At 44.8% G+C, this 14,404-nt stretch overlaps 1 protein-coding gene across 3 annotated transcripts in view; it reads right to left on the reverse strand.

The window, feature by feature from the left end:
* LOC126355932 (arylsulfatase B-like) overlaps window positions 1-14,404 on the reverse strand; it is a 280,100-nt gene that overhangs the window by 45,639 nt on the left and 220,057 nt on the right. For all 3 annotated transcript variants that reach the window (XM_050006503.1, XM_050006502.1, XM_050006501.1), the window contains exon 4: window positions 2,052-2,275. In XM_050006503.1, the coding sequence (XP_049862460.1) occupies window positions 2,052-2,275 (224 nt within the window). The remainder of the gene's footprint in view (window positions 1-2,051; window positions 2,276-14,404) is intronic.

Genomic DNA, 14,404 nt, shown 5'->3' on the forward strand with positions numbered 1-14,404 from the left:
AAGATGTTAAAGAACATTAACTCAATAAAATTTCATTGAGCGATCAGATCGTTTGTTCATCATGTAAACAAACTTCAGTTTACTAGTCTTGAGTACGAAATGAAAATGTGCACCCCATATAAAATGATGGAACTTTGTTATTGGAGTCACCACTATTGCATGCAAGTAAAATAGTAATTTACTGTCTATGGAAACTTCTATACAGAAATATTAATCGTTAAAACTGTCCAACTTACAAAACTTAGCACTGGAGACCTCTGTACTTTATGAAACAATTTATTTCAAACCTGTTTTAGTTCTCTGCTGACCTTGATATCAAATGTGAAATTATGTGTATTCGTATTTAGATATATCACAAGTCGTACTAAAAGCTAACAATGATTGCATTGTTGAGAGATCATACAGGGTTTCCCAGGAGGAATAGTTAATATTCAGGGATATGACAGTAATCGTGATTAAAGGAAACAACTCTAATGAACATTGGCTCTAAAACTCATACACTAAGAGCTACGAGCACTTCTGTGCACCTTACTCCCACAGATCGCGCTCCGTCTGCCGCCACTAGCAGCCTTAATAGCGATGTAAGACTGAAGATGGCCCGAGGAAAGGGCCGAAACCGGTTGTAAACAATTAGAAAATCTGAAAACACGATCTGAAGTGTTTTATTGTTTTTAACATTTTAACTGGGTGTCGTCTTGCTTTGTAGCAAAAGTGAAATACGGTCAGCCATTGCGGTAACAAGTCTATACAAGAAATTCAACCGGCATCCCAATATCTATCCGTATTTTCAGAATATTGTATCGATAAGGAAGTCATAAAACACCATTTATTTCAGTATTTACTAGAGTAAATTAACGCTCAGTTAAATACTAAAATTTGACACAGTTCCCCACAGTCGTGTAATGAACAAAGTTAGAGCATATGGACTATCAGACCAAATGTGTAATTTGATTGAAGAGTTCGTAGATAATAGAACGCAGCATGTCATTCTCAATGGAGAGAAGTCTTCCGAAGTGAGAGTAATTTCACGTGTGCCGCAGGAGAGTGTCATAGTAGCGTTGCTATTCACAATGTACATAAATGACCTTGTGGATGACATCGGAAGTTCACTGAGGCTTTTTGCAGAAGATGCTGTGGTGTGTCGAGAGGTTGTAACAATGGAAAATTGTACTGAAATACAAGAGGATCTGGAGCGAATTGACGCATGGTGCACGGAATGGCAATTGAATCTCAATGTAGACAAGTGCAATGTGCTGCGAATACACAGAAAGATAGATCCCTTATCATTTAGCTACAAAATAGCAGGTCAGCAACTGGAAGCAGTTAATTCCATAAATTATCTTGGAGTACGCATTAGGAGTGATTTAAAATAGAATGATCATATAAAGTTGATGGTCGGTAAAGTAGATGCCAGATTGAGATTCATTGGAAGAATCCTAAGGAAATGCAATCCGAAAACAAAGGAAGTAGGCTACAGTACGCTTGTTCGCCCACTGCTTGAATACTGCTCAGCAGTATGGGATCCGTACCAGATAGGGTTGATAGAAGAGAAAGAGAAGATCCAAAGGAGAGCAGCGCGCTTCGTTACAGGATCATTTAGTAATCACGAAAGCGTTACGGAGATTATAGATAAACTCCAGTGGAAGACTCTGCAGGAGAGACGCTCAGTATCTCGGTACGGGCTTTTGTTGAATTTTTGAGAACATATCTTCACCGAAGAGTCCAGCAGTATATTGCTCCCTCCTACGTATATCTTGCGAAGGGACCATGAGGATAAAATCAGAGAGATTAGAGCCCACACAGAAGCATACCGACAATCCTTCTTTCCACGAACTATACGAGACTGGAATGGAAGGGAGAACCGATAGAGATACTCAGGGTACCCTCCGCCACACACCGTCGGGTCGCTTGCGGAGTATAGATGTAGATGTAGATGTAGATGTAGACACGATGTAATGTGATGAGGATAGCTTGTATGACAGCTCGGTTAGGTTTGTGTAGGACGGCTTTTGCTAGTACGCAGGTTCATAGAGTAGACAGAGTGTACTCACGATATCCTGCAGGATGTAGTCGTAGTAGCTGACGAAGCCGCCGTAGTAGCCGAAGTGCGAGTCGAAGCCGCGGAACATGGGCGTCATCTGCTTGCGGTAGTAGCCCAGGTGCCACTTGCCCACGGCCCTCGTCACGTAGCCCAGGTCCTTGAGGTACTGCGGCAGGATCTTGCCCTCCGGCATCCCTCGAGGCTCCGCCGCCATCAGCGGGTACCCCTGCATGCCTGCCGTCACGTTAACACATCCGTCATTAGAATACTGAGGATCCGTGAACACTGTGCAAAGAAATTCTGTGCTTTGCGCTACACACATTCAAGAAAGAGTTCTGCAATATACACTCTCTGACATTTTAAACTACAGGGTAACCCAGGAGTCAAAAAATGGTTCAAATGCCTCTAAGCAGTATGGCACTTAACATCTGAGGTAATCTGTCCCCTAGACTTACAACTACTTAAACCTAACTAACCTAAGGACACCACACACATCCATGCCCGAGGCAGGATTCGAACCTGCGACCGTAGCGGGAATTTGGTCCCTCACTGAAGCGCCTAGAACCGCTCAGCCACACCGGCCGGCGACATGGGATTCCATTTAAACCAAAATCGGCTGCAGAAACTGGCCAAAGGATGGCTCCGTGGGTTTGTTTATAAATAACCTTCCGCTACCAGTCACGATTTTCTTTTATTTACGTTTTACACGACGCGTGTCGGGAAATGATTTCTATTTTCAAGGGTGTATTTCTTTGTATTGTACCATTTTTCATAGTTTTCGATGCTTGTGTTTCTGCTTTGTCGGAGTCGCACACATATCAAATATCACTGACAACTTTCATTGCACAGTACAAATCGAGAATAGCTTACATAAAGAGAAAGTTGTGTATGTAAGTTATTCTCGACGTGAAACCCTGCACAAATTGGACATAAGAAAACTTAAAGTCAGTAAAACAATGCAGAACCTCACCCATTGAAAAAATTAGGATAAAATCTTGTAGCACAAAGAAATACACACTTGAAAATGGGTATCATTTCGTGTAAAACTGGATGAAAGGAAATCGTGACTGGTAGCAGAAAGTTACTGTAGGCCAAACGTATTTATAAACAAACTCATTGTTTCAAGAAAACCATTTATAACGGACTACATGAGGAAGGCTCTATATAGCAACTCGTCAGTGAAGCCGCGTGAGAATTAAGTAAAAAGTAAGCTGTAGTCGGAGAGGAATTCACATAAGCCAGCCGTAGTGGCACGTTGACTTTATCAGGAAATGCACAGCTAGTGAATCTTCACTACCAGAATGGAGAATATGCTACGGCAACTTTAGGATCTTGTCGCCATATGAAGGGTATTGAAACCGGTAAAGATTCTGTGACAAGTGTCCCTGTGAAGAAAATTGTCAGCTTCGAAACCATGGGTTGTTTAGACGGTCGGCCCCATTGTGGGCGACCAGATATGAGGGCGTCTTACGCTCCGAGGGTAGAAACAGACACTTTTTCGGGTTCACCCCCGCATAGTGTGAGTGTGTGGGTTTTAGTCTGTCAAGTTGCGCAATGGATTGATCCAACAAGTACCTTATGGCTCCTGCAAGAAACAATTTCCACCTCACACTACTACAGAAGTCAGACAGACGCTTCTAATGTAGCAACAAGTACTGCTTGAAAAATATCCAGCAACAAATATCTTCTGGAGTATTCCGCTGTAAGGAAAAGACACAAAAATATTTTATATATTCTTACGTAACTAGTGGAGTACTTGGGTACGGGAGTATTGATAGTTAGTGCAAGAAAAACTTTAAACGAACGAAAAATATTATTTATTACAAAAAAATTTCAGAAATCAAATGAAACTAATTCTTATAAAAAATAATAAATTTCTGGGCTCTTTTCGGAACAGTAGATTGCGTCTTATGGATAGTAATGTTATTATTTTACAAAGTATTGAAAGGTTCTTTTCTCCCTTTTCTTTAAGAATGTTATTTATTCGGCAGAATGGCTGAGAGGCGCACCTACACAACTTGAATAACTTTTCTAGGTATGGTCAAGGCTGTCGCGTGAGAAATGTGATGGAGTGTACTGTCATGGAGGACAGATGGGTCTCACATACGCTGTAGCGCACAATACCGTGAGCTGCGACGACTGCAGCCTGCGTCGCTAGCTGCTGACAAATAACACAGCTATTTGTTTCTATCTGGATTGAACTTCGCCATCAAACTCTCCCTGCGCCTTGATGGAGGCAGGGACTCCTATCCGCCCCTAGTCTAACTATTGGCGTGGTATACAGGTCAGATAACCAGTCCACCATGATGTCACTCAATATTCTCTCGCAAGCGTTTAACTAGTGCTCTGTCCGTGTTCACACTGCACAATAAGTGTGGCGGCCAACACAGTGAACAACGCTTAATAACAAGCGACTCAATATAGAGGGTCACTCTGATTCGCCAACGACAGAAGTGCTCTCCCAGCGAAGTACTGAGGAGAGACTTTAACCCTTTTTCTGGAAAAGTTGCAAGGGTATATCATTCGCTGCCTTCCCTCACTCCTCTGACTCTTTGCGTAAGAAATATTCCGCCAATCAGCGTTGCTCTTTAAATAGAAGAATGGCGTTTCGTTTACGTCGGCCAATGCGGAAATCTGTAGCATCTCCGTTAGGCATACACTGTCCTCCTGTGAGAACTCCGTAACTACACAGTCGGTCTATGAAAAAATGCGTCTTCTGGGAGCTCTCGCACAGTGTTGAGGAATTTGCTTTTAAGTAGAACACGGGGGTCGTTATCCCTTTGCTCCGGCAAAAGCTGTCTGCTCTCTGGGCAGTCGCTTCGGCTGAAGTAGGTATGTTGTTGACCCAGCCCTCTGAAATGTCGGTCTTCCCAGCGGGCTGGTTTCCTCCTTAGATCGAAAATTCCTGTGGCCGTCATGTTGTGTACGCCAACCTCAGCGTGCACTTGCGATTTACTTATTAGATTTGCATATCGCTTGCATGAATTCATACACAATTGACCCTACCTTATCGAGTTTGGGTTCAAATGAAGCGTCTTGACGTGTAGAATACGATTGTGAGGATGGAATATGTAAGAAATGAAGTTTCAGGAGACCATGCCACCATACAGTAGGGAAGTCAGAACTCATGAAATCAGAGCCCGTCACATCTGCATTACAAGCACTGATGTCTAGATATCACTAAGGCTTACCCTTCAATGGTGTCCATACACATTTCAGTGTCAGCACGAACTACCAGCCACCAACTTTGAGATGCGGAGAGCAAAATCCGTTGAAGATGACGACTGGTTGTTTATCGCATTGTGAATTGACGAAGCCAATTTCACACTCCGAGGGCATGTCAACATTCGAAGCTGAACAATTAGGGCTCCTGGAAATTCTAGTTGTCGTGAAAACCGCATTGCTTGACGAGAAAGTCATGGTGTGATGTGGATTTCTTCGAGGAAATGCGGAACCTCACTTTTAAATCTATCAAGAGTCCTCCATCGGGCATGGCTGTCTGTATCGTTCTTAGCATAAGTTTGTCTAAGTCGTGTGTAAGACTAGAGACCGACGACTGCAGCACTTTGGTCCCTTAGGAATTCACACACTTTTTAACATTTTTCTATCATCCCTATACTTGCTGATAATTAGCTTCCGGACTGTATCACTCTCATGCAGGATAGCACTTCACCCCATATTGCTATACTTGTGAAAGATCTCCTGCGCACTTTGTCATGCTCGGCCTCCCGAGTCTCAAGACCTCAATCCTTGTGATCATTGGTTGTGAGTTTACCTGGTCACAAGTCTACAGAGACTGCCTGACCTCACTATGAATACTGAAAGACAGCATCCGACGGCAGCATCTCTCAGTACCTACTGATATGTTGTACAATGCTATTCACAACGTTGTCCCTCGACTACAGATAATGTTAATGAATGAGGTCCGACATAGCGAGCGATAGCAATAATGAGCATCGTCCTCGCTAAAAAATCAGTTTCTATGCTGTTCAATGCTTTTGCATGATACGGAGCGCCTTCTGTTTATCATTTTGTGTACTCTGTTTTGGTTTCAATAGAACCTCATATCATTTCAGGAACGTGTGTCAAGTTTTACATCTCTACTTACATTATTCCGAGACCTACTGATTTTTCAAATGTGAATTGTCTTTTGTGTTACCCTGTACGTCTTTTTACCTAAACTTTTCTGTAATTTTCTTTGCTTTTTTCAAAAAACAAAAATTTTTCGTAAAGGATAAAGAAAAGAAGTCCTTTAGCAGCGGTCTCGCGTTCTGCCGCATTCATTCCACCGTGATCTAATCGTGATCTACAAAATTATGATTGTCTCTTGCATGTTTACTAAAATGGCAAATCTAGCTTGTAGCATTATTAAAGCTAAATTACAACTACAATATGTCTGTTAACAAGAAGTAAAATGTCAATGGCTAAGACTGTTACACCAAAATTTTACCTCCGATTTTTGAATAAAGCAGTGAAACATACTTCGGTGCTAGTTCGGAACATGAAGCGAACCTGGCTCAAAAATCTGTGGAGAGATTTTCAAGATGATTACTGATCCCGGATCTGGTTCTGGTTTCCGAAAGGTCGATAATTTTTTGTTTTCATTTGCTCTCTTTAACTTTATCTGACGGTAATCTAAATAATGATGATAGTTACTTTGTTCCGAAAATGATTAATATTGCAAAATGATAAAGGAATAAATTACGAGAGAAAAAGCGAAAATGAAAGGTTTCAGTCTAACGTCCTGTCGACGACGAGTTCATTAGAGAGAGATCACAAACACCAAGTGCCCGAGGACGGGGCAGGTAAGCAACCGGGCTCTTTCGAAGAAAACATCACGACATTCTTCTTAAGTGATCTAGGGAACTCTAAACCGCGATAGCTTAATGGCAATTTCAACTGCGCCATCCCGAATCTAAGAAAGGAAATAACTGATAGAAAAGAAGCATAGATATTCGTGGAAACTTCACTAAGAAACCAAACATTGAAACACGTGAACTCGACATTTACGAGGAGACATAGACCGATCAGTTTCTCCAGTCCGCATTAAGGTAACTGCTGGATTGCGAAAGCAGCATTTTTACATCACATATTTCTCTTCTTGATATTGGAGTCATAGGCTATGACAAAAACTGGCCCGGTATGCGTAGAACTAGCGCAACTAGATTATGCGTGTAGATAGTTCATGCACTGCGGGAAGAGAGAATATCGAATCAATTCCTGAGAAACAGGCGTCCTGACATAGGGGAATAAAGAGACACAGGCGGATAACAAGACACGTCCAAAAAAATTCTTTTTCATATTTTTAATGAAAAATTAACAATTTCGGATTTTCCGCTGTACTTTTACTGTGAAGCTATTCTTCTAGCCATACGTCACGATTGCAGGCTAACTGGAAGAATATTGTAGGTATTGATGAGTGAGTTTGCGAGGGTTAAAATATGTGATATAAATAACCGTATCTTTTGATTTCGTTGACCTAGAAGCTAAGTTTCCTACTACGCCAAGAGACTATAGACTTTAGTATGTGACATAAATTTCAACTCGATACTTTTACCCAAGGATTTTTCGAGTAGGACAGACAGTCAGACAGACTGACTGACTCACTGATTGACTGCCAACAAAGTGATCCTGTTAGGATTCCGTTTTTACCGATTTACGTCCGGACCATAAAAATAAACTAACGACACGGGTTATGGCCTAATGCCGGATAAAATATGTATTCAAGACACAAAAAAACATCTGAAAATAGTGTTATACCCGAAAGCACCGTTACATTTTTTGTTTAAAGCAGCTGTCTCTGCACAAGAATCAAACGTCAGGAGTAGTCTGCTAAAGTTTTGAGGCGTGTAATATGGTGGCGTCGGTTTCAGAGCACTGTAAGTCTGTAGCACCATCTCTCATTATACCTCAATTTCTGTGCAATCATCCTTGTCAGAGGTCTTTTAATATTTGTACAGGCGCAAGGCTAGGAGATAAACGTAGGAGATCGGACCCATTGAAAAGCCCAATTCTGAGCGGCCAAGCACCTGGCAAACTGGTAACAGGTCGGAAGGGGTGTCAGTTGTAAATATTTAGGACGGGATATCCAGTCCTGCCCTTTGCTTTACAACCAAATGAAGCGTTTGAGGTCAGTACCAGGATGGAAGCTGATTTTAGTTTGTTTCTCAAACGGTTCCTCCCACACAAGTAGTGCGTAACTGTTAGCTTGCGTGTCTAAAAAACTAATGTGGTTGGCTTCCACGGCGTCTGAAGTGTGCCTTCTGTACTGATAAAAACCTTATTTTTCAAGCCATTTATTTACAGTAAATAAAAGGCAAAAGAAAAAAGTACACGAAAGTAATTTCGCAATATAAGACGCATCTGATAATCCAGATAAGAATGCATGTCTATGCTGAAGTAGAACAGTCTTGAATTTATAACGTCGTGGACAGATTGCAACACTACAGGTAGGAAAACTTCGATTACTGCCGTAAGGTTGTTATTTTCAGGGAAAGCCAGTTTATCCTACTGTGAAAGTGTGTGGTTCCCAGACGAATTACACCTGAGCAAGGCAGAAAGGTGTAGAACGTTTTTACTGAGCAACGATGTTGAGAATGCGTTACGTCCGTGCCGGCGGCTGGAGGGGAAAAAAACGTTACGCTGTGAGGTAAGCGCAGCGCTAGTGGCTTAGAACAGACCTCAAAGTGAACCGTCACGGTATATTGCGCTAATATCGACCATTCCATTCATTTTTCGATATTAGCACACTGCAAGCTATTGAAAATCATGATGTACAACAATATAATGAGCTTCTGCCAAATTGTACGTTAACCTGTAGTTCGAGAGAAGGAATCAGAGCAAAATCCGAGCAGTACTGTGACATTTTTACGAGTTACTATGTAACGTTTTCGTTTAACCTCATGACGAACTAAGAATTAAAAAACTGGTTATCACATAATATGTGTGCCGCAAGGCGAAAAACTACAATAAAATAATTACTTTTCACTATGTATAGGTGTACGTATGCTACGACAGTACTAATATCTCTTTTTTAGTAACAATAAACGCAGTTCATAACGCTCATTTGCATACCGGAGCTATATTATGTTTGAAATACTTCTTCTTGAATGAATGTACCTCTTGAAGTTGCCCAGTGACCTTTTTTAACAATTGTTTAGTTTCTTTCCTAGTTCATCGTGTTAACTTTCTTCGTCTTGTTGAAGTTTAATAACACTGTCTGCGCCCGATTCTCAGAGATTCGCGTTCATCCTGTCATGGAGATCACAAACCCGCACTAATTTTCAGAATGTCATTAGAATTACGTATAAAATGATGTATCATTTGACAGACATAATACTGTCCATCTTTTCTGAACGTCGTCGTAATGCACAGCCCATATTGTTGCGATATCTCATTTTTCATGATAGCCGATTAATGGCGGTCCTGCAGTAATTACTTTTCGTATTGACGCGCCTGTCACAGTATTTATACCTGTGTCAGCTCTCATCCTTCGAAGTTCGTTTTGCCCTTTGGCCATTGCGTATGTTACGTCAGATGAGCTCCGACTTCGACAGAAGAAATACTTTCATCAAGTGGTGAAGTCATTGTACAGTAAACGATGCACATTACAGATTTGGGTCTGATATTATTTTGAGGTCCCGGTCACTTCAGTACCATACAGTGTGTAATGAAGAAGTCATGAAACACAGTGATAAAATGAACATGCCACGGCTGTATCGCCTGAAGTGCAAGAAATAAGAAATAAATGATGACTAATTGAAACCCTCAGCTGCCGACAGGTGTTGTCGATATACCTCAATGTGGGCAGCGGAAAATGTGTGCCCCGACCGGGACTCGAACCGGGGATCTCTTGCTTACTTGGCAGACGCTCTATCCACCTTTTTTAAAATGAAAACAAAGACTCCAATTATACTGGTTTCTTCTCCTAGTAAACAAAAATAGTCTTCTTCGTCTAGTTGGCGAAGAAGCAATCTTTTGGAACAAAAAAAAAAAGGTTCTCAAAGCCAAAATCAATTTTCTTTTTCCTTTAAGAACAAATTATGAGGAATAAGTAAGGAATATTTTTATAATTAATTCAAGTCGTCGTGCGACTTTAGTTAAATACCAGTCCTTATAGGAGCTCCTGAAGAGTCTGCGCCTACAGCATGCCATCCCGGCCAAATGTGTCTTCTCCTGGCCTAGGCGTGGGTTCTGGGTAGCAGATCAATTCAGTTCGGTTCGGTTAATACAGTTTTCAGCTTCTCAAGGCTTGGACGTTCCAGCTACTAGGTGGGTCATCGAAAGTGCTCCGTAAGAAATTGGAAAAGTATTGCTTATAGCGTGGGTTGCGTATGAGGACGCAGTGACGTTCGTTGAGATAAGTCCAATACCCTAGCGTAGACTTGTCGCCAGAAGTAAAAAGATAGCGGATCGTGTGACCACAGATCCAATTCACAGAGTGAGTTTTGGCGGAGGGGTAGAAAGTCGTATAGGGGTACAAAAGCATGTGGACGTCAATCTGAGCCAATGATTGGCGAGTAAGAAATGCGAAAATTCGCCGCGCAAGTGTCCAGACGTCGAACGCTGTGCCACAGTGGAACCGGTGGACATCCGTGTCATCCACTCCACAGTGGGTGCAGAGGGATGAATCGGCGAGATGGATGCGGTGCAGACGATCTCAGTTAACTTGTTTGCCATTCTCGGTGATGTACCACGCTGATTGAACGTCTGATTCGAGAAAACGCGCATGTATCGCCTTCCATATATTTCGCCACATGTACTGTGGATACTTACGTTCCATGGGGTTGGACGGGCGGCACTGTTGCAACAATTCGGAGACTGTTTTCTTGAGGTACAAACGCGTAAGTGGTAAGGAAAAATCGTTGGATGTAATAAAAGGGGGTTGGAATGGTCGATACCAGTACTGGGGCTGACAAGGAGGCCGGTGCAAAGTTGTGAAGCAGGAGGCTAGTAAGGCTCCGCGGGCAACAATGCCAAAGTTTTAGTTGGGAGCTGACGTAAAGTGCCTTGACACGAGTCGGCCCGTGGATGAGTCCCACCCCGCCACGATCTCGTGGCAGTGCAAGGGATTCATACTGCACCTTGAATAACATCCCCGACCTGACGAAGGAGCCGAAAGCCATCAACAGTCGTTGCGCCAGTCACGTGTGGTATACGGGAAGCATGAAACATGTTCACGTATTGCGCGCGTTGGATAACTTTGAGAGCTCGTAGCCGGTAATCTGCGAGATTTGCTCTGATTGTCTGTAGCAAGCGTCTACTATTGATAGTCTGTAGCAAGCGTCTACCATTGGTAGTCGCTGAGTGGCGCAAATCTGCTGTGAAATCAAGTCCAAGACACCGTATGGTGGCGGCGACACTAAGGGTGGGCAGCGCATCTTTCCGGCAAGCCCTCACCAATGAGCAGGACCTTGGATTTTGACACGTTGTGGCAGCTCCCCGACGCTTCGCCGTAAGTCGCCAACCATGTCAGTGCTGCTCGTACTTCATCTTCACTGCGCAGATATAGTACTATGTCGTCTGCTTAGGCTCTACAACAAGTACGGTGGCCGTGCACAGCCATACCTTGCAAACATTGGCGCATGCCCTGGAGCAGGGGTTCCAAGGCGAAAGCAAACAAAATCGTGGAAAGAGGGCAGCCGTGCCGCACAGATCGTGCGATGACCAGGGGCGGTGTTAGGCGACCATTGTACATGATTTTAGAGGTTGCACTACTCAACAGGCGTATAACCACTGTGACAATACCACCAGGAAAATCCATATGCTGAAGAACTGTCCGTAAATAGAAGTGGTCAACACGGTCGAAAGCCTGGCTAAAGTCCAGTGAAGCCAAGGCGCCAGGGGGACGCTGATAATGCGCTAATGCTATCATGTCTCTGTAACGGCAAAGGGCAGTGCGGATGTTGTCGCCTCCTAGGGAAATCTGGTCGCGGAATGTGACATAACGTGCGACTTTCTTGAGTAGCGATGCCAGTAGCCGTGTGAATATTTTCATGTCGCTGTTGAGCAAAGTAATTGGTCGACAATCCTGGACCCTCGATGACCCGCGTGGTTTACGTACGGGGACAATAACGCCTTCTGGAAAGGCGCTCGGGACCACTGTCATCGGTGACGTCAGCTCTTGTGCGATTGCCGTCCACGTGGAAGCCAACAGATAGTGAAAACTTTTATAAAATTCGATGGGTATACCGTCAGGTCCTTGAGATCTGTTATCGGAATCCCCCTTGATAGCATCTACCACTTCATCTGTGGTTACGTCGTCTTGGAGGTCATGCACTGCATCCTCCGGAAGAGTGTTCGTAGAAAGCTGAGCGACTTCTGTGATCAGTGCCGCAGAATGAGGTACGGCTGCGTATAGCCTGGCAAAATGAGCATGGAGAACACGACCGATGGGTGTCGTGCCGGCGCCCTTCCACATCAGTGAGGACTTGGATCAGAGCTCGTCGTCGTCGTTGTCGTTCCCTAAGGAGGTGGTACATGGACGGGCGTTCTTGAGGGATTCAGTTAGAAGCTCGAGAACGGACTACAGTGCCTTCCAAGTTACGCCGCATGATCAAGGAGATGTGCGCCTTCTTGCGATGGACCGTAGACTGCCGGGCTGGCGAGAATGGCATCGTCGTACAGTCATGTAGTATGGCATAGTAGAAGTGCAGGGTATTAGTTTGCCACGAATTGAATTCCTTCCCATAACTCATCAGAGTCTTCCTGAGGGTCGGCTTTGCACAGGAGAGCCACCATGATAAGGTGGAGTCATAGGCTTCTCGACGATGGTGGCAACGTGCACACGCTTCTTCGACAGTCTGAGGAGGTCAGGTGAGCGACATTGAGTTTCCACAGACCACACTTGCTGTCGGGCGAGAGTGACGTCACAGAGGTACGCATCATGGTCTGAAAAGGCCAAGGGCCAGACTTCCGCATGACGTGTGCCATCAGCAAGGGAGCGGGTAACGTAGATGCGATCTATGCGGGTTGACGAGTGAGAAGCGTAGATTGTATAGCCCGATTGTATTCCGTGGAGCTTCTTCCATGTGTCAACAAGTCGTAGACGGTCGATGACCACTGAGAGAGATGCTCAAGGGGAATGTCGCGGGAGTTGGTCCACGGGCTCTTCTGTCGAGTTAAAATCCACACCGAGTACCAAATCGTCATGCGGACCGGTGAAGAGGGGTGTGACGCTTTCACCAAAAAAAGTTTGTCGGTCATGACGGCGGCCAGTGCCAGACGGAGCATAGATATTAATAACACGCATGCCGTACAGTGTGAGGGCCATACCTCGCGCAGTGGGGAGGTAGATGACGTCCTCTGCAGGGAGTCCGTCGCGTAGCAGGATGGGGACGCCGCTACCGGTGTCGGATGCGGGGGAAACATGGAAGTTGTTTCCGGTGGGAACTAGGAAGTCAGTCACAAACACCACTTGTAAGAGTGCTATATCTACATCCGCAAAGTAAACAGTGTCTCTGGGAATGGCCAGTTTATGGGGGGCACGAATGGTGGCAAGATTCATCGTGGCGATACGATATTGCTGTGTACGGCCATTCTCAGTATTTACGTGAGGTAGAAGTAGCCGGCAGGTGGAGACCCGCCGGTGGTGCCGCAGTGGTGATAATTACTGGCGGGGCCCAAGAGTCGCCGAGGTGGACTCCTGTGCAGACACGCTGGCAGTCTGTTCCACTTCTTCTTCAACGTCATCGGCCCAGGAAGCTGACGACGTGGACATGTGACGGTCACGTAATTCCGGAAAGGGTGTGGTGGATATCACGACATGAGCGGCAAGGGGACCGCCGTCATCATTCGTTGACAACGGCGAGGACGCGTCCCGAACCAGGAGAGGTGGCGTCACAGGAGGGGCGCCTGTTGCTGCTGCATCGCGTAACTGGACTTAATGTGGGAGATCACCGTCGGACAACAGGTTGACATCTCGCGGGGCCGTCTGAGAAAAGGCGTTATCGGAAGGCGTTCGTCGTCGTTTCCTGCGTTTGCGAGGCAACCGCTGTTTTCTGATGTGGCCTTCTGAATCAGAATGTGGCCGCCCGTCGCCTGACGCCGAACCCGTCTGGACAAAGTCAGACGTCTGCACGACACCGAGGTCGACGTCCATGATTCCAACAGGAACATTGGTTTCGGTCTGCAACCCGGACGGTCCTGAAGCGAGCACTAGAGGCGACGCCGTGCTTGTGTCGTCAGCGCGTTGAGCTGCGGCGGTTGGCGCTGACGATGCTGCTGGCGCAATCGAGATTGGTATGACGGGGTTCTGTGCAACCTTGGCGTAGGTGATGGGTAAGGACGTGACCGTCGAAGCCTGGGTCTCTTCACCTAACGACGTTTGTATTAAACGGCGGTGTACGCATTCGGAACGTACAT

This window comes from Schistocerca gregaria, chromosome 3 (genome assembly GCF_023897955.1).
Source record: "Schistocerca gregaria isolate iqSchGreg1 chromosome 3, iqSchGreg1.2, whole genome shotgun sequence".
Taxonomy (NCBI): domain Eukaryota; kingdom Metazoa; phylum Arthropoda; class Insecta; order Orthoptera; family Acrididae; genus Schistocerca; species Schistocerca gregaria.